At 42.5% G+C, this 26,430-nt stretch overlaps 1 protein-coding gene across 2 annotated transcripts in view; it reads left to right on the top strand.

The window, feature by feature from the left end:
• Positions 1-25,928, top strand: part of SAMD12 (sterile alpha motif domain containing 12) — a 388,238-nt gene extending 362,310 nt beyond the window's left edge. For both annotated transcript variants that reach the window (XM_023248162.2, XM_023248163.2), the window contains one exon: positions 20,030-25,928. Coding sequence is in view for 1 of the 2 variants with exons in the window: in XM_023248163.2 (XP_023103931.1) it covers positions 20,030-20,052 (23 nt within the window). In the remaining variant the exon portion in view is untranslated. The remainder of the gene's footprint in view (positions 1-20,029) is intronic.
• Positions 25,929-26,430: the final 502 nt, after the last annotated feature.

Genomic DNA, 26,430 nt, shown 5'->3' with positions numbered 1-26,430 from the left:
AGAGTATTAACAAAATTACCTCGTATATTTGACTTAGGATTTGTACTTTAGATTTACAGCCTAAACAACATCGATCATTTGTTCATTGAGCTATTTAAAAAGTACTAAGCACTTGTTCGTGTGCATAGCGTTGTCGTATCTACTGAGAGACGTTGAGAAAAAATACAGAGCACAGTCTCTCCCCTCTAGGACTTTGCATCTTGATGTGAACTCAAAACAAACAACACAGCAAGCAATTAGAGTATGTGATAATATAATTAAAGTGGCAGAATGCACATCATAGAATGCACAGTGTGGCTGACACAAATGCCTACAAGGCTCAGGCAAACACACAAAGAGAGATGAGCTGTCCTGAGAATACCAGGCGGTGTCATGGTGACTGCAGGGTACTGGAGAGTGCGTGCCACATCTAAAGAGGTGGGTCTGGGGCGCCCTGCTGGCTTAGTCAGTGGAGCATGTGACTCTTGATCTCAGGGTTGTGAGTTCAAGTCCCACGTTGGGTGTAGAGGTTAATTAAAAATATATTTTAAAAATAAATAAATTGGCAGGCCTGCTCAGCTCTAGCCGGTGACTGTCATTTGAGAATATGCAGCGATGAGGCCCCAACTGACAATTTTTGCAGGAAGTATACGTCTCCCAATTTTTACATGTTGGCAGTTAATTCAAATTCGGCCTGTGTGCCGCCAGTTTTTACCCCCCTGAAATGGACAATATGTGCTTTGCAGACTCAGGAGAAGAAATGAGGTTAGACTAGAGCAGTGCTATACTGTAGGATGCAGAACCATGCCAGACTGTGGGCTGTTTGTTACCGATTTGCAGTGGAATCAGTAAATGACTTGAGAATAAGCGTTTAGATTCTCAGAGCAATTTAACATCCAAGGCTGTAATTGGTGTACTTGTCTTATTGGGCACTGGCCAGCTCTGGTGTTGCAGAACTTGGGCTTCAAGCCGTGTTTGGTGTGAGCTGCATGGTAGGCGTGGACAGCAGGAGTGGACAGGACCATGCCCCCGGATGGGGCCCCACGCAGAGGCCCCAAGAAGTTAGTCCTCAAATAATAGGTCAAGTTGGGATAAGCTCGAGGGGACAGAAAGCTTTTCTAGGCATTAGGACTAGCACGCTCAAAAATCAGAGTCCAGAAAACACTGAGGTCATCAGGGGAGAGTTTATTTGTGAGAGATGCTGGGGATGGTGTGATGGTTGGGTAGTGACTACAGGGAGCCTCAGATGAGGAATGTGGGAACCCTGGGTGGCTTTGAATGGAGCTGGGCATCACCAACGTCCTCGAATGCCCTTCCTCTCAATTCCACCCTCTCCAGGACCAATCCATGAAGCAGTAATCACTTGCTTATATGAAATCCAATAAACCTTTTTTTTTTTTAATGTATCATCTTATACCTTATACTATTAATTACCTTTCTCTAAGTATATTATGTTTCCTTCCTTTTCACCTTTTAAGCCCTTTGGGAACAAAAACTCCCTTACCCCAGCTCTGAGTCTCCTTCAGAATCTAGTACAATCTCTTGCCCATAGTGGATATTCATTTGGTATGTGCTGATGAACAAGACCGGTAGTTTTTCAGGGGAGACCCAAGGGATAGGAGTCTTTGGGATAGATTTGCACAGAAGAATAAAGAGCTAGAGACCAGATAGGAAAGTGCTGCAGGGGCCTGAGAGGAATGCTGAAGCCAGGGACTAGAGAGGACAAACTAATGTAGGGATGTAGATAGTGAAGGGATATTTACATATGCACACCAAGCCATAGCATTGATTTCCTGAGGTCTCATGCACACTCATGTATGGCTGATACTTTAGTGAGAAAGATTTAAATAAGCTCCAATACTTAAAAATTTTCCAAATGACCAAAATTTACTCTTTCAAGCACCTAAATGTAAACATTTTTTAAATCTCTCATTGTGCACATCACTTTATTTTATGCCATTGTCCACGTGCCCCTATACTAAATGGCCCCAGATTGCTGCTTTTCAGTACTTCAACCCTCTTCCAACTACTAATCGATACTATCTACAGGCCCCTACTACTTCTATCCTGCTGTCTTACTCCACCAAGCTTGTTCTGAGAATGAAAGAACTTCATGCATATCCATGGAGTAGAGAGTACTTGGTAACATGTTTTCCTTGCACTGTGTAAACTTCTTAAAGCCTTTTCGCTAACACTTAGATTTATTTTGATATTTTACATCAGGAGTCCACAAACTTTTTTTTTGTACAAAGAATCACATACTAAATATTTTAGGCTTTTTGAGTCCTATGATCTCAGTAGCAAGCACTCAACCCTTCCACTGCAATTGCAAAAGCAGCCATAGACAATACATACGTGACAGGTGTGGCTGGGTTTCAATAAAACTTTATTTACAAAAACAGGTAGTGGGCTGGATATGCCTCATAGGTGCTATAATTTTCCAGCTCCTATTCTAGATTATTAAAATTGCCAGAGCTTGACTTTTGAACTAGAGGAGTTTGACTATAACCTGGTTTATTTTTTTTTAAAAAGACACAAATAGAATTTTTCACGTGTAGAGAAGTTATATTCCTCTAGCTTGATTATTTTTCTTCAGAATTTTTTAAAGGCTTCCAATAAATTCTTCTTATGTCTCACAACTGCAATAACAGCCAGACCCCTTTGTTTAACCTCTCATCTGAATAGTGATCCTGTACAGCCTCGACCTCCACCTCCAGCCATTGCTCTCCTGCATTCTCAACTCTTCTCTATTATGTCCGTGTGCCACGAGGCATCGTCTCCTATTCCACTGGTTTCATTAAGAAATGGGAGCTTTGCTCCCAGCAAGTCATGGGAAAGAATTACAATTTCCTAAGCGCTACAGCTTTAAAGCAAAAATAGACAACAGCTATTTGTATTGAATTCAACACTAAAGTTTATGTTCCCTCCCCACCTTGATTTCCAAAATAAATTACACACCAAGTTTCTAACATTCATACCCATGGTAGATAGCATCCTGCATATATGCCTAATAAAGGGCTTCCTGCTTCAGTGATATTTGGAGTTTGTCTGACACGAAGAAGATCTGTCTCCCTAAGCGTCTTTAGCTGATTGCATGGTAAGATGACATAGTTGACAGTGTGGCCTGTGTAGACCTAGATGTCTCCACCAGGGGCCTACGCTCTTACCATTAGCTCTGTCATGCTGCAGAAGCCATAGCCTCAACACACAGACCGCTAGATGTGGAAACAAAAGATCTTGACATCCTGGCCTAGAACGTGAACAACAATGTGAAATATACTTGCTTGCTGTCTGAAGTGACATTGTGGTCAACCAGACTTCTACCCCTACATGGAGCCTTCATGTCACAAGGACATGACTGACTCCACTCCCTGTGTTTTAGTCTGTCAACAAGGTAATCTTTGTCTACTTGGGATTCCATTCTGAATAATCTGTGACTGATATGGATGAATTCCCTGAGATTCTTGCTTGTTTCTACTACGATATTATTCCTTGAGACCACCACCACCAGGTATGTTAAAAAGCTTGGGAGTTCAGGGTGCCTGGTTGGTTCGGGATAATCATCTGACTCTTGATTTTGGCTCAGGTCGTGATCTTGCAGTTCATGAGTTTGAGCCCCACGTCGGGCTCCATGCTGACAGTACAGAGCCTGCATGAGATTCTCTCTCTCTCTCTCTCTCTCTCCCTCCCCCACTCACTCACTCTCTCTCAAAATAAATAAATAAACTTTAAAAAAAAAAGCTTGGAAATATCACAAGCACATTTGCATCTAATTCATAAAGTCTACTCTCAAATTCCAAGTAAGCCTTAAGGGGGGGGGGGAGGCGGGGGGGAAAGAGAGAGAGAGAGAGAGAGAGAGATTGAAAAATTGAAGCTTTTCCACTCTTGAGTGTTTGTTATTCTTATTTCTTTCCTGAACCCACAGATTGGCCTAGACCAGTTGGCTCTCATCATATAATTAGATGAGAACTAAGGCGTAAGACAGTAGGACATGCCCTGATTAGCTTCTGATAACTGCAGTGCACAGAATAATTATGCAAGGGCCTCAGTGCAGGAATCAGAAGATCTAGGTTCACTTCTGTGTTCTACTCCTTGAAGTTCTAGAACAGGTCTTGCTGAGCATCTGTGAAAATTAACAAGGTAATGAATTTCAGTTATCTATTGCTGTATAACAAGCTGCTCCATATTTTAGAGGGTCAAAACTCAACAGTCATCATTTGGCTATGATTTGCAATTTGGGCAAGGTTCAGCAGGGACCTCCTGTTTTCTCCCACATGCTATCAGCTGGGACTGAGAGACCCACATCCAAGATGGTGCACTCAAATGGCTGGCAAGTTAGTCCAAACAGTTGGCTGGTTGTGCAGCTAGAGTGTCAGCTGAGAGCCTTAATTCTCCACGTGGGTCTCTTCATGTAGTTTCCTTGACTTATATATAGCATGGTGACAGGTTCTAGAGAGGAGCAAACAAGTTTCCAGTCCTCCTAAATATTAGACCCAGGATTGGCCCAATGCTATTTCTGCTATATTCTATTAGACAAAGCAGTCACAGACCTGCCCCAGAGTCAAAGGAGTAGGAAACAAGACCTACCTCTCAATGGGAGGTAGGGAAATGGGCTCCAACAAAGAACTTACAGCCATCACTCACGTAGTGTTTGGAAAAGTACTTTGATCTCTCTGGAGATTATTCATGGCTTTGTACTTTCTGAAATGTAAACTGTATCTAACAGGAATCAGATTTAAATTCAGTATCTTATTGTTTTGGGGGGAAAAAATGAGGTCCAGACTCCATGCATCTTTGAGAGTCACCACATTCTCCTTCTTTATTTAAAAGAAAAGGAAAAAACAAAAACAATAACAATAAAAAATTTTAAAAATAATAAAATAAAAGAGAAGGGATTTGAGATTTGTTGGGCATCTCCTGGGTGCAAGACCCATAATATATGCTCATCACTTACCGTGTTTCACTGCAACTGGAATGCCCTTTTTTTGATACTTAACATTTCTGAATTGTACATTTTACAATCTAGGGATTCTTATAATCATCGAAGGCCAAATGGCAGTCTTGCATGCATGAATTTGGCTCTGATCACATTTTCATCTCTTCACTCAAGTTATATATACTGTTAGTACTTCACCTGTTGAGTTTAATTGCTATTTAAAAATGTCTTTAGAAATAGTGCACTACAATTTGGCACTGAAGCGAAAATTTATCTCGTATGCCCAAAGCCAGGGAAACAGGGCACCATTAGTGAGGCAAATGTCTGACATCGGAGGAACGGCCTCAATTTCATCTATTTCTGCAAAGCAGCAATTGTGAACTTTACACGACCACCTCGGATAGGAGGTTATCACAAACAGGTGAAGGCGTCTTGTGTTTTATTACGGGAGTGCATGCAGGATTGCCTACAGTACAGAAAGCTTATACCTGACAGCAGAGAAATGACCAGGTTCTTCAGAATAAATGAAAGAAATTCCAAAGGAGCAAAAGGCTAATATTATTCCTTGTCCAGGACTATCAAATATCATTATGTCATAGTTCAACTGGCAGGGTTTTTGTGTTGTTGTTGTTTTTTGTCCTTTCTTCATGGTACATTAAAAATTGCATCTTGTGGGGCACCTGGCTGGCTCAGTCAGCAGAGCATGTAACTCTTGATCTCAGGGTTGTGAGTCTGAACCCTGAGTTGGGTGTAGAGATTACTAAAAAAAAATTAAACAAACTGTGGGGCACCTGGGTGTCTCCATCAGTTAAGCACCTGACTCTTGACTGCAGCTCAGATCATGATCTCACAGTTCGTGAGATCGAGCCCCATTTCAGGCTCTGTGCTGACAGCGCAGAGCCTGCTTGGGATTCTCTCTCTCTCTCCCTCTCACTCCCTGTCCCTCCCCTTCACATTCTCTCTCAAAATTAAAAAAAAAAAAAAATAATAAATAAATAAATAAACTTTAAAAATAAATTACATCTTGGATTCAGGGGAAAGTAGTTCTCATAAAAACATCTGCATAGCTCCTTTAGTAGGTGATGAACACATGAATTCCCTCCTTTTGCAGATGAAGCAGCTGTGGCTTGAAGAGGTTCAGTAACATGACCGGTCTCAAAACTAGCAAGATGCGAGAGACTGTTATTTTTATTATTTTACACTGATTCCCTAAAATTTGGGGGCAACGCAGGTTGGCGGTTCAGAGCAGATAGGCGTGTTGTACAGTGATAGCCATCCCACCTCCTGTCTCCAACAAACTTCAAAACTGAATGAAATGCTGCTGCAGTTTCCCAAAACCAAACTCGAACTTTCTAGAGAAAGAGCTTTACTCTTTCAGGGGCTGGGCCACTGACCAGGGTTCCCTCACAATCCTGTTGAGAAGAGTAATAAGAATAGCTTATCTGCACGGAGCACTTATAAGGGGCCAAATAATGCTAAATAATGAGAGGAATCGTTCTTAAATGGGAATAACTTAAAACAAGAAATATTTCCCAGCCTTTGAAGGCAGGAGTAGGTTTGGGGAAGGCTGGCCCAAACTGTGGATGTGAAGGCAGTACATGAAACATCCCTTGACCCCTTACTCAGGAGCGCTAAGGTTTGGGCCACTGCTGGTCACTGACCCTCTCCCCCTCCCTCTGGGCTAACACCATTGGGAAGGCACTGTGGGTGTCTGCAAAGGCCTGCCTCCCTCTTGTGCACAGAAGCGGCAAGGCTGTGCCCCTACCGTAGCGACAGAGACCCCATCACTTCTACTACAACCCTTCATTGTTTATCATATATTTGCTCAGGTTAGAGATGATGCCGAATCTCAGCACTGTACGTAGATACATCAAATACAAGCCCCCTGAACACGAAGTCTCCCTAACTAGGAGGGGAGATGAGGCTTGGGCAGGTTTTCCAGCCATATCTGCAAACAGCAATGAGCAACCCCCTTCTGTCTGCTCCCCTGGCATCTTGCCCTTCTATAATAGCGTACAGGACATTATGTGGTCATGGTTTGCCTGTGTGCACATATCCCCAATGTTTCATATAGCGCCAGGTACAGCGGTCAAAAAGTGATGTTATTTTTTCCATTTGTTCATCCATTCATTCAACAAAATCCTACAGAGGTTCAGAACACGGAAAGATGGGCTTTGTGAGGCTATGTGAAGCCTTTGTAAAGCGGCCTGTGAGCTGGCCTTATAGGAAAGGGAGAAGTTGAGCAGGGGGATGAGGAAGGAAGGAGGGGCCATATAATCAAAGAACAGGCAGAGTGGGGCAAATTCCATCAATTCCTCTGTCTGGAATGCAGAATGGATAAGGCTGGAAGGGTAGGCTGAAGTGTCATCTAAAGGACCTAGAATATTAGGCCAAGTATTTTTTTCAAATGGGATGCCATTCAACAGAATCTCCCTCCTCCCTCAGAGCATTCAGGAGGCAGCATTGCTCTGGAAGAAAGCAGGGAATAGGAATACAGGGGGCTTCTCCTCAGAAAAATGTGCCTGGGATCTGTCTTCTGTCTTGCAAACGATGTAAAATGAATGCTGCGTTAGCAACAACAGACTCCGAGGTCTTGTCTGTGATGCCACCGATACTCCTTAAGGAGGTAACTGAGAGCAAGAGTACCAGCTTTCAGCCTGGCTCCCTCAGTAATTAGCAGGGTGACCCAAACTCTGCGTGCCTTTGTTTTCTGGGTTTCAAAGTGTAGCTGATAATCATATCTATCTCAAAGCTGTTGTTAGGCTTAAAGGAAATGCTGCACAAGAAACTCCCATGGGAACAGTACTTCTTGGCACACAGGGTCCACAAATGTTAGCTATTATTATTCCTTCTCTTCTGCGCACCTTGGTTTCCTCATCCAAATGGAGATAATAATACCTGTCCCGGCCCATTTCTTCTAGACCCTGACAGAATAAGATGCAATTAAATGTGTGAAAGCAGTTTGGAAGTGAAGTGCTGTATAGTAGCAAGGTGGTAGAAGGGCTGTTAATTACCATATTTTTGGCTGAAAGATAATCCCAAGAGCCAGGGCAGGAAGGTAGGGAGCTCGTGTATCTCCAGGCTGTTGGCTACAGGTGCATGTTTGTGAATGGCTTCTGTAGATGCCGTATGCCAAAATGAAGACCTTAGCATTTGACTGGCCCAAGGTGACATAAAGATGGGAACAGGAAAATTTACTAAGCAAGAAATAAATAAGGTTTAAGCCCCGAAGCCTTGCAAGCAGTGTAATTTCAAACATCATAGTCTTGGACATCTGGGCTCTATTACCTGAAATCCCATTAAACCTCCAGTTTCATAATTCTGTGTAGAACCCGGCAAAAGGCAAGATCCTGCTGATGGCCACCAGCCAGTTCAAGCAATTAATCACAAGGGTCCCCAAGCAGGTTTGCAACTCATGCCAAGTGAATTCTTTAAGTGGAAACTGTGTACACAGAAGAAATAGCCCGATCTATGCAGTTTCATAGCAACGTGCTTTGTAGCTGTGCCAACACAGAGAAATTATCTGTTATCATTAAGACATCCAAGCCTCATAACTTTTTCCTCAATGGAAATTAGTACTCACCAGCCCAGGGCAGAGCCCCCAACCTCGTTAGCTGTAATATAGACTGTAACCTGCTGAGAGCTGATAAATCCAGTTTAGACAAAACTAAACCCTACCATTCCCCCACCCTCAGCATTTTCTCATTTGGGGGAACTCAACTTGAACTGAGCTCTTTTTCCTTTTGAACTTTTCTTGACTATCTGAACGGTTTGCATGTGTTCCTGCATTCCAGGCCAAAGGGCCAAAACCCACAGTGAAGAAATAACCTTGGAGCCTGTCTTCAGAGTCCTGCTCCATGTACCCAAGGTGAAAGTGCCTGTAACAAAAGAATTACTTCTTATAAGACTTCTGACTTGGTTTTTGCCAACTCAAAAGGGTTTATGTAAACGAGATAATCTTCTGCACTTCAGAATGTTTATAAAGCCTTTCCTAATTACACTATTTTGTTTATAGAATGATTCTGGAGAACAGAGGGGAAACCTTGAGCCCTTGCTACAGAAAGCAGGAAGGGGAGGGTGGGAATCAGTATAAATTTACATTAGGATTGAGGGGAATCTGTGGTTTCCCCTGGTTTTTAGGGGTTTTTTTTTTCTTTCTCTCAGAAACCTTTTTCCTAAATTTTTCAGTCTGTTTTCTACTCTACAAAGCTGTTTTCCAATATGGTGGCCACTAGGCACAGGTGACCATTTAAATCTAAAAGAATTACAATTAAATAAAATTTGGGGTACCTGGGTGGCTCAGTCGGTTAAGTGCCTGACTTCAGCTCAGGTCATGATCTCACAGTCCATGAATTCAAGCCCCACATTGGGGTCTGTGCTGACAGCTCAGAGCCTGGAGCCTGCTTCAGATTCTGTCTGTCTGTCTCTCTCTCTCTCCCTGCCCCTCCCCCACTTGCACTCTGTCTCTCTCTCTCTCTCAAAAATAAATAAACATGAAAACATTTTAATTAAATAAAATTTAAAGTTAGTTTCCTCCAGGCACTAGCCACATGTCAAGTGCTCAACGGCCACATGTGGCTAATGGCTGCCATATTGGAAAAGCAGATATAGAACATCTGTATCACTGCAGAAGCCTCCACTGGGCAGTGCTGCTCTGCATTAAGAACTCTGTGGCCTTGCTACTCGAAATGTGGTCCACGGACCAGCAGCACCAGTATCGCCTGAGAGTTTGTTAGACCCCCATGATCAGCATTTTAACAAGATACCCAGGTGACTCATATGCACATTAAAATTTGAGAAGTACTGCTGTAAAATACCCTTCCACTCTAAGCTTCTGTTTGGTGAAATCCATCATTGTTATCAGCTTTATATGTTCATATTTATTTAGCTTGTGTGGCATGAATTCAAAAAGACACATGCAAAAAGAGGAAAAATAAGTATACTTTGTATACTCCTTTAACGTTTATTTATTTTTGAGACAGAGAGACAGAGCATGAACGGGGGAGGGTCAGAGAGAGGGAGACACAGAATCTGAAAGCAGGCTCCAGGCTCTGAGCTGTCAGCACAGAGCCCGACGCGGGGCTCGAACTCACAGACCGCGAGATCATGACCTGAGCCGAAGTCAGCCGCTCAACCGACTGAGCCACCCAGGCGCCCCTGTGTACTCCTTTAAAAGCATGCTTTTCTTGGGGCTCCTGGGTGGCTCAGTCACTTAAGCACCCAACTTCAGCTCAGGTCGTGATCTTGCAGTTCATGGGTTCGAGCCCCACCTCAGGCTCTGTGCTGACAGCTCAGAGCCTGGAGCCTGCTTCAGATTCTGTGTGTGTTCCTTCCCTGTGCCCCTCCCCCACTCACACTCTTTCTCTCAAAAATAAGCGTTTTTAAAAAAGTGTGCTTTTTTCTTTCTCTTGGAAAAGCTGCAGAATCTGAAGAGTTTTTTTGGACATGTTTTTCTGAAGATATGAATCTAATAGAATATTTTTCCAATGAAGAAGCTATTGCACTGGTCCAAAGAGAGGCCTTTGAGATTAAAGAAGGGTTAACTAGACAAAGAAGGAAATAGATAAACTTCAAAAAAAAAAAAAAAAAAGAAAAGGAACTTGACTTACTCATGTGGCAAACACAAAGGGCACCCTGCTCTGTGAGTGAGTGAGGTGGGAAGCAGAAGCAATGGGAGAAATTAGGAAACAGTCCTTCAGAATATAATCTGCCAGCCCATCTGACATTGTGGAGATGGGAGGGAACTTTAAAGGCAACTTGGATCAAACTTCAAGGCATATTTTTATGATCTCCCATGAGATTCGTTGTTGTTTGTGCCAGTGGACACAGTTTTCTTCTGGAAGGCTCTGTGGGCTTTTAGAGTGGCTGTTGGAATTTAATGACTTGAAATGCTTACCTATGTCCAGTGCTGAGAATGGAATCACTGGATTGCCTCCTCCTAATTGGCTGTCCAAACGCATCCCTGCAGGGAGCATCTAGCCTGATGATACTTTCTCCCAGAAAGACATCAAATCATATTCATGTGGTGCAAGATGGCAGGCACTGTGGTCAGCAGTTCTAGTTCAGAATGGCCATAAAGCTGGGTGAGGTGTTGCCATTTTCCTGAGGAAACCATGCCCTGAGACTGATCTTGATAGGCATCCTGGTTTTTCAGAGAGTCTTTACAGAGTTCAGATGCTTGTATACGTTGAAATTTCTCAACCAGTTCTCATTAGAGAACAATATTATGTTGCCCAAATAAATTCTGCCTCTACTTTAAGTAAGTGCTAATGTTACTCAGGTAGCTTAGCCATTGTATTTATTCAACAAACATTTCAAGAGCACTTTTGATATTCTAGACATTCTTCTACACCCTGCAGAAGGAGAAGATGACATATTCTTTGCCTGAAGAAGCCTGGGGTTGGGAGTGAATGGTTCTTAAAGAGTGCTCCTCAGACTAGCAACATTGGGGTCCCCTGCAAGCTTGTTAGAAATGCACATTTACAGACCTACTCCAGACCTACTAAATCAGATTCTTTCCATTCAGGGCTCAAAATCTATGCCCTACCAATCTCCCCAGGGGATTTCTAAACACAGTAAAGTGTGAGAAGCATTTTTATAGACAAAGACTGTAAACTTGTCTATATTTATAGACAAAGACATCATCAGGTGGCTCTAATACAGTATGATAAGTACAATGATACAGATATGAAACTCCTCCAGCCCTGAAGGCCCGAAGGCAATGTTGGGCATTTAGTAAGTACTCAATGGAATAAATGTTGCTTGCTTGATTAATTGATGCATGCATCAGCCTGTAAATAATACTGGAATGATAGAGCATGCCTAAGTTTCCAGGACTGTGAGTGGGTTGAATGGCTTGCTTAGGCTTCACTGCTCTTTTCTTGTCCCATTCTAAAAGCCAATATTTGGATCACTGCATTGTATTATATCCAAGATTCTTGGTATTTTATTATGTGAACTGAACAAGACTAAACCAAATTTCCCCACAGTCTACACACTTTTCTCTGTCTGAAGGACAAATAACTACTATTTAAGTACTGGGGAAAAGGCATAGATGCTTCCATGGACTTAGGCCATGCTGATCTCGTGAGAATCACTGTACCGTTTGTAAACAGAGAGCTTTGCAGACCTCCCCCTGGACATTTGCAATCAGTGGAAATGGAGAGAGTCTGGACAAAAATAAAATTTTAAGACGCTCTTTAAGATGAATCCAATGCAGTCAAGTTTGAGAACCTCTGGCTGAAATGTCAGAGTTCTCAAATCTTGAAGCGCAGAAACTAAATTTTACCCATAGGACCTAGAGTTAGGAGAGGGACAGCTTACACACAAGTGCATTCCTTCTCTCATTCACCGTGTGTGTGTGCGGTGATCCAGCTTCATCTCATGGACCCTCTAAAACCCCAGAGAGAGGTGACAATCCAAGCCAATGAGGACTGCAAAGCCAACTGCAGAAAGACTCTTAAAGTATTGGGAGCCAATCACATTCTAATTGAACCAATAAAACTGAGGGCTGAGAGGATGGGGAATGGAGGCCAAAGCCTTCCTATCCCAACTAGGTAGAAATGCTTGCCTGAATATGTTCCCATGGGGCTTTGGGGCTGCACATTTCCTGCTTAGCACTTCCATAATCAATAGGCCCCTGACACATTATAATCAGATCAAGGGTCATAGGCTGGCCTAAAGTATAGCCCATGTTAGTTCATTTATCCCTCCAAGCCTAACTTCCTTCATCTGTGGAGTGAAGTCACAATATCTACCTCCTCAAGTTGCTTCACAGTGGACACAGGTTCTTAGCATGATGCTAGGGCATGTAGTAAGTACTTGGTTAACAATAGTGCTTACTATTATGGTCATTGTCATCTACAGACTCTGTGTTAGTGTTCTCCAGAGAAACAGTAAGAGACCAGTAAGAGACCTTGCTTCTTCAACAGGAGATATATCAATGTATCTATATCTACCCATCTCTAGTTATTGAAAGACAGACAAATCTATCTATCTAGAGAGAGAAAGTGCACACGGGTCAGAGAGATGAGAGAGAGATAAAGGAGAGAGATAAAGGAATTGTCTCACATAATTATATAGGCTAAGAAGGCCCAAGGTCTGCAAGCTGGACACCTGGGAAAGCTGATGGTGTACGTTTCAGTCCAAGTCTGACTCCAAGTCCAAAGACAGAAGACCAGTGTCCTAACTCAAAGACAGACATAGAGAGTGAATTCTCCCTTACTTGGCTGTTTTTTTGTTTTTTGGGTTTTTTTTTAGAAAAGCATTTCTTTCTTTCTTTTTTTCTTTTCATTTTTTTAAATTCCAGTATAGTTAACGTACAGTGTTATATTAGTTTCAGGTGCACAGTATAGTGAGTCAACAATTCTGTACATGACTCAGTGCTCATCATGATAAATGTATTCCTCATCCCCTTCACCTAGTTCACCCATCCCCCACCCACCACCCCTCTGGCAACCACCAATTTGTTCTCTGTAGTGAAGAGTCTGGTTTTTGGTTTGTCTCTTTTTGTTCATTTGTTTAGTTTCTTAAATTCCACATATAAGTGAAATCATATGGTATTTGTCTTTCTCTGACTGATGTATGTCACTTAGCATCATACTCTCTAGCTCCATCTGTGTTGTTGCAGATGGCAAGATTTCATTCTTTCTCCTGGCTGAGGCTTTCTCAGCCTTTTGTTCAACTCAGGCCTTCAGTTGATTGGATGGGGACCACCCACATTAGAGACAGCAATGTACGGTACTCACTCTACTGATTCAGATGTTCATCTCATCCAGAAACACCCTCATGGACATACTCAGGATAATGTTTAACCAAACATCAGGATACTCTGTGGCCCGGTCCGGTGGACACAAAAGTTACCCATAACAGCACCATTGTCATTTCCGGTTTACTAGGGTTTATGAGAAGCTGCAAGCTAGTTTGTATGCATCATCTGTTCTATTGCCCTTCACCCAGGTCCTCTGCCAGCCTGATACTCATTTTGTCCAAGATTCAGACCTTGATTTTCATGCAGTCAGGGGGGTATAGTTAATTTCTTAATCATACTCTCAGGGGCCAAAGACCCCCCAAACAATAGGGGAGCAGGCAGTGGCAGAAAGGAACCTCATGAAATGGAGAAGGCATATGAGCTCTCCCACCAAAGGACTTGTGGTAGAGTTTAGCTTTATCGCCACATAAATCCTCTTCTGTCCTTCTTTTATCTCCTGACTTCTCCCCTACGTGCTAACTAATTAAGTGTGCATACCTGTTTAAATCATCCACTCTTGATTCTTATGACGGTATGCCTGTGAGGGTTCTAAAAGTTAGAAATAATTTAGTATTAGAGGTTTTGATTACATTGAATATAAAATAAAACAAGCAAATGATGAATAGAAGGAGTGAGGTTTGAGCTCAGCCTTATTTCCTGTACACACAACGGGCACACTTAAGTTGGTTTTTATCTTGGCCTATTTCGGGAGTGATATATTTGGCTCACAACGAGGAAGAGAAGATAAACAAGGACCTGTATCCTCTAAACCAACCTCAGTAGCTAGATAATTCTTTGATGGGGAATGGGGTATCTGTCCTAGGCAATTCTAGGATGCTTAGGGTCTCTGGCCTCTACCCCCCAGTTGCAGTAATACTCCCCTAGTTGTGACAATCAAAAATGTCTTTTGACAGTGCAGATATCTCTTTGGGGAGGCTGGGAGTGGGGGAACTGTACACAGTTGAAGACTACTGCTCTAAACATAGGAAGGATTTCAGACTGTTAAATAGAAATGTACTAACTTTCTCTATTTATGGTACTTTATGTATAGGGTGATGAGCATTCTTTTACACAAACACAGCTACTTGCTTTCCTGCATTCCTGTTGGGAGTTAAAGAATTTGCTTTCCTAACACGTTTTTTTTTTTTTTTTTTTTTTTGAGAGAGAGAGAGAGAGAGAGAGAGAGAGAGAGAGAGGGAGAGCGCAAGTGAGTACAAGTGGGGGAGAGGGGCAGAGGGAGAAAGAGGGAGAGAGAAAATCTTAAGCAGTTTCCACACTAAGCATGGGCTCAATCTCACGACTATAAGATCATGGCCTGAGTGGAAATCAAGAGTCAGACACTTAACCAACTGAGTCACCCAAGCTCCCCCTTATGTTTCTTATTGAGTCAGGAAAGCATTGTGGTAAGAACAGATCCAGGTTCTAGTCTTGGCCCTAGACCTTCTAGTGTTATGACTATGAGGAGTTAATGAACCTGGCCTCATTTTTTCCAGGTCTATTTTAAGAAGATCATACAGTTCAGGCCTCAGAGATGGTGGTAAGGATCCAATGAGTAACTGCCTATAAAACTTTCGTTGGCCCATTGTAGCTGCTCAACAAATGTTAGTTTTGCTTATTATTTCCATAATGGAGGGGAAACTGTGGACTTCACTCCTTTGGAGTGTGCATCTCACATCTGACATAAATAGCCCCACCTCAAAATGCAAAGTCCTCAAACTTGAGTCACATAAAAGACACTTTCACATAGAGGATATGGCCCCTTTATTTATTTATTATGGCTCTCCCTTTTGAATGGAAAACCCTAAACACCTTCTAAGAAAACTATCGTATTTCCTTCCCTCAGCCCATGAGAGGTAAGGCTGCCTATACACAGTATCTTTTCTCCTTCCCTAAAGACACGAAACCCATCAGCCCCTTGCTGCTGGAGTAGGGAAAGGTGGAGCTGGACATACTCAGTCCCAGATCTGTTCTTTGATTCCTGTGCCAAGCTGACCATTGCCTCCCGGGCCCCTTCCTGCCTTTGAAGTGAAATCTCCTTATCATGAAGCCGTCTGTCATTGTCTGCACTAATCTGGGGGAGAGTAGAAGCCAGAGTGTGTTGACTGTGGCCTTGGCAGGCAAGAAGAGTGTTATCTTTCTCCCGGAGGGTGCAAAGGCTTGACCCCTGGGCATGGTGTTTCTTTTAACTGCCCCCAGCTGTGGCATTAGAACCTTGCCTTGCCCTATTTGTATTTCTTGTTTCTCTAAGGAATTTTGGGTATTTGTGGTAATAATATTAATAAAGAGTAGCCATCACTCAGCAGATATTTACTATTTGCCAAACACCATGCAAGGTGCTTTTTCTATGAGCCCATTTTATCATTCCAGCAACCCATTTTAAAATGATCACCATTTTAAAAGTAAAGAAATTGAAGGTTGGGGAAATCAATGTTTTCAACATCATATAGCTGGTAAGTGGCAAGCCTGGGATGTCAGCCCAGATCTGCCTGATTCCAGAGCCCATGCCCTTAATCACTGGACTTAAATGCTTCTCTACTTTTCCCAAACTCTGGAGGCATGGGACTTAAGAGGTGGTTCGTTCCCAGAATACCTGAATAGTAATGTTGACCCTCAAACAGAGATCTGAGGAAGAACCCTTCACTATATGTTAGTTGCAAATCCATACATAGCCAGCACATACATAAAGCACGTGTGGCTTTAGCTCTTAGATGGCAAGAAACGAATTAGAACAATCGCCCTCTCCATATGCAGACTTGAGCTACAGGACTAAATCTCCTATAAAATTAAGCATTGAATTAAATTGAAGAGAAGAGAAGAGAAGAGAAAAGAGAAGAGAAGAGAAGAGAAGAGAAGAGAAGAGAAGAGAAGAGAAGAGAAGAGAAGAGAAGAGAAGAGAAGAGAACTCTTTTTCTCCAACATCATTCATTTCTTCATTAATTTTACTATTCATTAAGCACTTTCTATACACAGGGCACTGCACTTTGCACTAGGAAGACACACACTGAAAAGCCATGATATCAGCCTCAAGAAATTTAGGAGAGATGGATATATTAAAATGAAGTGTTCATGGTGGGTTTGGTGGTAAAGGTTTCAGATGCCATGCTGGCTGATAGAGGGAAGTTGTCAGCTGTATCAAGGGGAAAGGAGACTTTGTAAAGAATGTGACACAAGACCACAAGGTGGTTTTGGAAGACGGAGGAGTAGGTGTTCACTAATGTCAGAGGGCATGCAAAGAAGGCATCCTAGGCAGGAGGAAAGGCTGAGCAAAGGCTCGAACGCTCAGTGTGTATGAGGAGCTGGAAGGAATCTGGGATGGCTGAAGCCTGGGGGATGGCACCCAAAAAGAGCACCATCTGGAAGATCACGAACTGCCACTTTACATTTTGACCTCAGGTAGCTCTTCTGTACCTGAAGACATGATTCCAGCTGCAGATGACAAAACTCTAGGGCAAAGGGATGACAGCAGAGTCCATCACTGTACATCTGTGATAGAAAACCAGTGGTTCAAGCCTGACCCGAGGCCAATACCTTTCACATGCAACCTGAGTAAACAGAGGCCTCTTGCTCCCACATAAAGCCCAACTCAATGTGGTGCACAGTCAAGTGAAAGACAACTCATTGTGAAAGCATCAAGGAGCAATGAATTCCTTACTCTTCCATGGAAAGATGGTCAAGGGGGCATTACGCCATAGCACACGCTTCTCATTGGCCATCCGTTTGCCAAAGGCCCAGTTCCCACTGCTGCCATCTAAGTTCTCTGTCTCACTTCCTAAACCCTCACTTGGTGTCTCTGTGAACTCTACGTCTGCCTCTGTCAGTGTCTTACAAGAGTATCTCTCTGCTCTTCCTATCATCTGTCTGTGTAACATAAATTAAGTCTTCAATTTTCTTCCATGCCCAGCAGGGCCCTTTATAGTGCTGACTGGGCCGATGGATAAACACAGAATCCTACTTAGGAGAGAGGAGAATGGGAAAGGCTACGAATATTTACACTTTATATATGCGTCCCTGTCACTCCTGCATGTCACTAGACTGGGACATACCTAAGTCTGAGCACAGGTTCAATCCTCACAAACTGTGTGGCTTTGGTTCTGGGCCTCAATTTCCTTATCCATAAAATGGGGATATTCCTACCTATCCTAAGAAGTGAACTGAGGAACCACAGGTGAAAGAGCTGTGAAGTACAGTGGGCTCAGCTTATGTTAGTGTTTATAAGGTTATTACAGATCTTGACACATCTGCTTTCCATCATCTGTTAGAAGTTCATGTGGAAAACATGGTTATTTGGAAGAATAGCAACTGTGATAAGCCTAGTTCTCAACTCTTGATTCAGGGTTCAATGTATAGTGATTAATTGGAATTCACTATTATCTTTATTCACTTTTAAATTTTATTTTATGGTCATTCATAGGAATACATTTCCAAGGTCACACATTTTTCCAGAGCAGATTTTAGAAGTCTCAAAAGGCTGGTGTACTGTGTCAGGTTCCCAGAAATTCCCTAGGCTGCCCTCTTCCCTTCCAGGTTGACCTGGGTAGAAGATTTTTATTCATGTTGGTTTCTGTTCGCCCCCTTCAATATTACTAGAGTTTTATCTCTCTTTTTTTAAGGTTTATTTATTAATTTTGAGACAGAGCATGTGTGAGTGGGGGAGGGGCAGAGACAGAAGGAGAGAATCCCAGGCAGGCTCTGTGCTATTTAGCACAGAGCACTACACAGGGCTTGAACCCACAAATCGTGAGCCAAAATCAAGAATCAGACACGTAACCAACTGAACCATCCAGGTTCCCCTAGAGTGTTACCTCTTAATGAAACTGCAAAGTAGTTATTTTTGAGGTAGTATTAGTATGAGTACGGATCCTTTCATTAGTCACTGCTCGTGGGTCATATCTGCATTCTTGTGAACCTAATTTTTGGTGTTTTGCAAAATACTTAAGATAACAATAATAAAAATCCTAGCATTTTCTTCCTTTCACTTAGAGTTCTTTTCTATGCCTATGTGTAAGTTTTATAGTGTAGTATATCATAACTGTTTACCATGTAGCTACATAATCATCATAATTATTACTTGAATAGCCATATAAGCATCTATCCTGCTAATGCACCATCATTTACTTAACCTGCATTTTCAACAATGGAAGACTCATTTCCCAATTTTTCCACTATTATAAATAATCTCTGGGTTGTGTATGTGTGCATATAGTTTCTATCGTTTTTTGGAGATTGTTTCCTTAGGATACACTCCTTGAATGGGAACAGTGAGTCAAAGAATGTGAATTTTTAATAGTTTTTAAATAAATTGACATTATTTTTCCAGTTTACAATGCCATCAGCAATTTATTAGTATTCTACTTTCATTGCAACCTTATCAGTAGTGTGTATTATTTTATATTTAGTATGCTTAAATAGTACCTTACTTTTGTTTTTGCATTTTCTCAAAAACAGTAAGTTGTAATCAAACGTGCTTATAAATTTTGTGTTCTCTCATTATTTTGAAAAGCCAGTTTTAAAAACTAGGTCAGTTTTTTTCCTTTTTTTTTTAACATCAAGAATTCTTGCTACCTTTCTCTTCCATTGCCCAATAGTTTTGTGTATTAAATAAAGCTAATGTTGATATTTTTCTGAACAAGACATTCCATGGCACTCTCATATTAACTAATAAATGAGGACCTCCATATAAGGAACTATAGGGAGGACTCAGATAAAATAAAAGGAACATTATAAAATAAAAAATTACAAAACCCAGGGAGAGATCTGCACCAGCATTCCCAAAGTCAAAAGCAAGATTGCAGTGCAGGTAGTTCAATCTCTGGTCAGACTTTGACAACTTTCTCTGTCTCTTCTCTGACCTGCTCAGCTAGTCTCACTTTTCAACTAGCAAGCTCAGGAGCTCCAGCCATATTACTTCCTTTTGGGTTTTATCCCAGGAAATCTCCACCATTATCACCCCCCCCCCCCCCCCCCCCCGCCAACACACACACACAAATGCCTTCACACCACTCCCAGTCTTATCCTGTTCCAGATCAGGTAACTTCATGAAGCTCTATAATGTATGAAATGGTTTCTCAAACCACAGACTAGGGAGGGATGAATGCCAGCTCCAGAGATCTGATTTTGCCCTGCCTTCCAGGCAACTTCGCCTATCCCCGAGATGGATGTTTTCCATACTCTGCCAAATGGTAGAAGGACCATTCCAAGAGCCATCATAAATTTGTCCTGCAGTTGAGTAACTATTAGATCTGTTAGAGCTTTCTCTTTGACCTAAAGGATGTTAGAGTTTGTTTGAGTAGGATAATTGCTTCATGCCAGTATCTGGGAACATAAAGAAATGACTCACCGCGTTTTTCCCCTTTTTCCTCTTACAGCCTCAACCGAGGGTTCTCCATAAACGTGGTTAGCCTTCCAAGCTGCTGTCCTGCCAGTTGATATGAACATGGCCTGTTCCTCACAGAAAGACTAACTCATGGCACCTGCCAGAAGATATCCATGGAGCATTGACAGATTAACCAGATTAACTGAAAAAAAAAACACCCATTCAGTCAAGATTATGGGCTTTGGAAAATCTTAGTTTGCTGTGGATTTTTAAATGAGGTGCATAAGATACAGTGCCAACTTGTTCCAAGTGGTCATTGGCAGACCATTAGCTGGAAAATTGCTTCCAGTTTTCATCACTGTGCATAACTCAAGCTCCCTTTGGGGGCTGTCTGTGCCCTTCACTAGAAGTCCTATTTTAGCATGGCAACTACTGGATTATTTTATTATGTGTGCAGATGGCATGATATGTTAGAAAAAAAATCACAGCAGTTCTGCAATGTCAGTGGAAGTGTTCACGATACTCTGCCCTGGTAGGAATGTAAACACGTCTTGGTTATGTTAGTTATGACGTCTAAAGGTATTCTGTCCAACTCTTAAGCACTTTATATGAGAAAACTACGCCAAAACGAATCAGCACGTTCTGTACCTATGGGAAAACAAGTATCCTCTCTCTCTCTTTTTTTTTTTTTATAAACCCTGTCCTCTTTCTGGCTCAGACTGTCCAAGACAAATTCCACCCCTAGCATATGGCAGTCATTTGTGGTAGATTGGTGTATATATGGCCACAATACTGTTAGGCTTAACCTGTTGACACTTTAGTGAACCAATTGGATTTCTTGTAGCTCTAGAGGGAAGGAGAAGGGGGCTGGTGGTTGAAACATCTTAGTTCTTGGTTCCTGGTACCCAGGCACAACTTAGCACATGCACATACAGATAAACACAGGGAGGTTGTATGTGGCCAGTGTATATATTCTGTCCTATAGAAGAATGTTTTCAAGAACAAAAGGAGACGGCCATTTAATCAAAGACCATGGTGGGTTGAGGGTAAGGGTGGCAGAATGCCGTTTTCCTGTGTGGTCTGACTTTACAACTTGAGAAGACTTTCTAGGTCAAGTTTAAATCACAGCTCTCTGAAGAGGAAAAACAGCAAGTGTCCCCCTGTGTGCCCAAAGAAGGAAAAGGACCCAATCCACACTAGGTTCCTACCTCAGTAGAGAACCTACTAGTCCCTTTTTAATCCTTTCTGGGATTATATCCACAATTAATTCTTTTTTTTACGATGTCTTACAACAAAGCACACTATTGCTTGTCTTTGGGCATTAGAGAAATGTCCACATTGACTGACCTTACGTAATGCTTTTGCTTTCTTTCCCCTGAAAATATAAACTTGGCTGAATCAAAAATTCAGCAAATATGTTCTGTGTACCCACAATCCCAATCTGGGACTGATAGGCACTGGAGGCTTTTCTTTAAATATATATAACAACTCTGGGACCCTGCCAGCACAAGGAAGTTTGGCATCTTAGGGGGTCTCCATACATGGTCTGCTCTCCCCCGGGGGCCTCAGGAAATGCACAGCACTTTGGAAAACGCTCCCCCTCCCCACTGAGATTTGGAAAGCTGACAGGGGAAGGGAAAGAGAGCCAAATGTGATTTGGGTGAGTCACCTCATAGGATGACTCACCCCAACCTGTCAGGCTGTATTGCCAAAGAAGGGGGCTTCCAAGAGGGAACTCAGAGGGATTTCAGTCACCAACAAGTTCTGGCCTCTCGATGGGTCAGCCCAGGACCACCAGGCCCTCACAGACCCTAATTCTTCACAAATCCAGAATTACGAGGCCAAACCCTGTTGCCAATGCCCCTGGGGAGAACATTCCAATCTCTACTGCCCACCTCTTGAATTTCACTTCCAACAGCAGGGCTTCCTTCTTCTTTCCTTTATCCAGCACACGTTTGTTGAGCACCTACTGTGTGCCAAACATCGTGCTGGGGTAACAACAGGGTACAAGGCCGGCTCCCCATGTCCTTCTGAGACAATATCTCCTCCTCCCAAACCCTGTCCCTGTCCCAGCTTTTCCACAATGAAAACAGTATTCAAGCAGCATTCACCTCCTGCCAGAGGGACCTCAGAAAATGCACATGGCAGCAGGCAGTTCCCTTGCCTGAGGAAGTAGACAGTGGAAGAAGAGGTAGTGGACAGCATCGGGACACATATTTGGATCCTTGTGCACAGCCTGCCCTTCCAGCGCCCGGACTTTGCTGGTTAGGGCTTCCCCCAAGCAGCTTTTAATTCCTTTCCTTGATAGTCACCCTGGTCATCTGTATTCCCATCCTTTACGTAGGCACAACCGTGCATCGTTATGCTGGATTCTCTAAAGCTCCAATTCTAAACTTAGTCTTGGGGACACAGAAGAGGACCTGCTGAATCCAAAAGAACTACCAGCTGCTGAAATAGTGTAGCTGGGAATTTGTTGGTTCACTAATTGAGGGTCGTTCGGAGTCGACCCTTTAGTTGTTACAGGTAACAACCTTGGAAAACTGGACATACTTTATGGTGCAGGTGGTCATCCAGTGATGCTGGTTCATCCTTGCTTTGGCTTTTGCAAAATGTGTTCTGAACAATTAAATAAGTAGAGTTTCCTAGTTTTTTTTTTTTTCAGTCAGAAGTGTGCTGACAAATTTTTAAAAGGTGATGGCTAAGGGTGGAGATGGGAAAAGGCAAAGCTGAAGTCAATGAAAGAACCCAGTTGAAAATGGCTTCTCTATAAATGCCTTAATTCCTGGTGTATCACATATTTGCGTAGTAACTGTGACTGTTTTCCAAACTGTCAGCCTCATTTTGCAGTCTTTGGCGGGGAAAGTTTTGGAAACATGGAGGCATAAAATCTGAGCAGTCACTTGCTAAACCAGCAAAATGGAGAACCGACTTCATTCACAGCCTTTAGGTTCTTTGTTCCGTGTTAAGCCACGATTTCTGGCTGTTACTTCCTCCTGTGCTGTACCTTATTCCCAAGATGTATGTTGGAGATTTTACCTCCCAGAAGTTCAGGAATGGCTGTGGGGAGTTTTGTTTAGTAGGCAGCGGGAGACCAGGAGGTAAGGGATAAATATTTTGATGTCTAAGGGCTATAAACTGTTGATGCTTAACTTTTCCTTTTACTTAAACCTGTGCGACACCTTTTATTGAAAGGCTGACACCCACACTTGAGCAAGAAAGACACTCTTGGGAAGGAACAGAAATGAATAATTATCAGACTCTCTGGGGGTGCCAAGGGGATTAGCTTGTACCAGCTTGAGAACTGAATTTGAGATGCAGAGCATCGGTGGTTCTGCTAGGGTGAAAAGCAAATCACTTCTGTAGTTTAAGACGTACCTAGGGGACAGAGATCCCTACAAACTTCCCTATGGATGATGGCCACCTGCAGACCCCTGCACGGGTTCTGTGAGCTGTGTCACTGCACACTGGGCTTCTACCTCCAGAATGGGGGAAGCAGCCCTGAGTTGTCTCCAAAGTCACTTCTCGGTTGCTCAGAGGTTAACGGTCCTTAGTTCTGAGGGAATTTTGCCATTTTTAACACTCAAGGGGAAAAGGAGTATCAACCTTACTGAAAATATAACCTAAGGATAGAAACCTCCAATGGATTTACCCCAGTGTTACTTGCAAATGCTTTCTTTGTCTGCAAATGTCGCCTGATTGATTTTGAATGGGAACTACAAAAGTCTCTCTGAAGAAAAGTTTAGAAGACCCCCTTTACCCAAACCTCCTCTCCCCGGTGCATTAGCAGCTTTATTCTTGGTGATGTTTTCCTCTACAATCTTTAGAGTAATTTTGTTGCTTGACAACTAGACTTAAGACTGCCGTAGACTCTTTTTAAAAATCTAATCTTTGAAAATGACATAAATTCTTTTATGCCTTAAAGGCTGTTTTTATTCACCTCTCCCACAACCCCCTCCACCTCACTTTCTTGCTTTGTTGTTTTTTTTTTTTTTTAATCTCTTCTTTTAACAAAATTTCTTGGGTAGATTTTGAGTATTCTCTAAAGAACACAAACAGAAAACCTTAACCGTCCCCCTTTTCCCCAGTACTGACTAATAATTCCTTCTTATGCTTGATCTTGGTGAAGTCTTGCTGCCCGAACAGCAGTGGATGTGAATTCACATCTCCAGGGAGTGACTGGTCAAAGCTGCTAATCAAAACTGAACCCGTGAGATTATGAGCAAGGACAGACCAGGAGATGCTTCTGCTCGGGGCACAGCTGGGGACTCTATTTCAAAGACAAACAGGTCCTGCTCCTTTGTTTTTTTAGATCTGCATCTAATCCTGTGGCCAGAGAACTGTCTTATGAATTCTGCTTTGTCAATGTGCACGATTTCTGGCACCACTGCATAGCTTCCAGGTCAAACAGGACCACATTTCCATTCTTTTGCTCTGGTGACTTACTCTAGTGGGGAGACAAGGAACATTCTTTTGAAAGCTGACCACCTGTGGGAAGCTTGAGGAAGAGTTGGCCATGTGCACAGGGAGGTTCCGCTGCACCTTAATAAAAAGAACAAAATAGATCCTTCCCTGGAGATTCTCATGTGGGCACGTGGCCGGAGGGATAATATCAAAACTGGTTTTCTTCTGGCCATTATCTTGGCCCTGCAGGGAAAATTCCGGGCTAGAGTGCAGGTGGGAGGGGCACCATTTCTAAGATCTAAAAATTTTAGGATGAAATTCACCTCTAAGATAAATGTAAAGGAGGAAGTGCCAGTGAGTATGGGACCAGTTTTAGACCTCTTGCCCAACAGCACCAAGACGGACAGATGACTTCCACAGAGCAGCAGAAAATGGGTGTAGAAGGCTTTGTAAGCTGGGAGTTTCATGCACCATGTAGGGCTATTTTACAATCTTGAAGAGCCCCAAGCACTCTTACTTCAGAGTCTCCCTTCTCCAGTTACATCAAACACCAAAAAGCACCAACAACATGCACCTAATAAAATTTCAAAGTTACCATATGACTTGCACAGAATTGCAGTTGACTGGTTGACATAACATTAAGTGTTGTAGATACATTCTTTGTAATTATACGATATTCTTTTCATATTTTGGAGCCAATGGTTGAGGGGTTTCATTTATTTAACGGCTTGTTTTGTTGCTGTTGTTATTTCCAAACCTCAAACATTTACGGAAGCCTTAGGCTCTTAAACCCAGGCCTTTAGGCCTCAAGTGCAGAGTGATAGAAACAGCCCTGCTGACGTGAATGATAAGAAGAATGTTACATTAATCCAGTTGGAGATACTAATACGTAAAACAATGAAGACACTGAAGACGCTGCTGGTTGCTTTCTGCATCGTTATAATCTTTTAAATTTCAATAATTTGGATCAAAGGAAACAAACAGGGTGTTTACGCATGGCTTTGCCCTATGAGCACACACACAGCTATCAAATGTGCAATTCTAAGCTGAGTTGATAAGAGCACACAGCTCTGTTTTATGTGACTCTATTTAAATACAACCCTCCCCAAATTCGATAACAATGTATTCAAGAGTTCTCTTTAAAAAAAAAAAAATCTGAAACAAGAGATTCTCATTAGATCATTATTTCTCCTGCGGTTGGGGGAGTGATTTTGTGACCTGACTTTGAAGAAATACTTACGCTTGCCATTAAATACAAGTGTCTGGTCGTTGCTCTGTTCCACAAACTGATGGTGGCCACCTCCCATTCCACAGAGGAAGTTGGCTGGCCTCCCCCTAAAATAGCACAAGTATCATGAAGATACCTTTTGAAGCTCTGGTTAGTCCCCCTATTCATGCATGATTCCAAGAATATGATTTGGATTGAGCAGCGTCCTGGTCTTTGATTATGTCACCCCTAAATCAATTTGAATTATATATTCAATTATATATTATATGTATTATAATATATAATATATATAATTTCCAAGATTTTTTTATTGACCACCATCAACTGCGTTGGTGTGTGTTTGCATTGAGATCTGCCAGTTGACTCTGTGGCAGCTTTGAACAGTTCCTGTTTCCCATACGGCAGAAGACCCTCACACCAGCTGCAGAAGTTTTGGAGTGTGTGACCAGGTTCTTTTTCACATCAACAGGCCCCTGTTTACAGGAGGGAAGCTTAAAGAGAATTGGGGCGAGGGGTGGGGATGGGGGATGCATTCGCGTTTGAACACTAGAGCCTTTATCTTTTCCGTTGTAATGCAACTCTCATCTCCAGGCACCATGCAGAGAAGCATTTGCCTCTCCAGTGCCCACTGGAGGTAGTTGGGCTTTTACTGGCTTAAACTCACATGTAGGCAATTTGAAGGCTCTCTGGGGCTCTGAATGGTTTGTCCACCACTACCTTTCCTCCACCAATAGAAAAATGCTATCCTTACAAGGCCATGTTTGAGAAGACCATGGCTTGGCTAGTGAAAGAAGTTCACATCGCAGAGAGTTGAATAATGTTAG

This window comes from Felis catus, chromosome F2 (genome assembly GCF_018350175.1).
Source record: "Felis catus isolate Fca126 chromosome F2, F.catus_Fca126_mat1.0, whole genome shotgun sequence".
In the NCBI taxonomy this organism is placed as follows: Eukaryota; Metazoa; Chordata; class Mammalia; order Carnivora; family Felidae; genus Felis; species Felis catus.
Note: the sequence above shows the minus strand (reverse complement) of the source record. Positions and strands in the feature narration are given on the sequence as shown.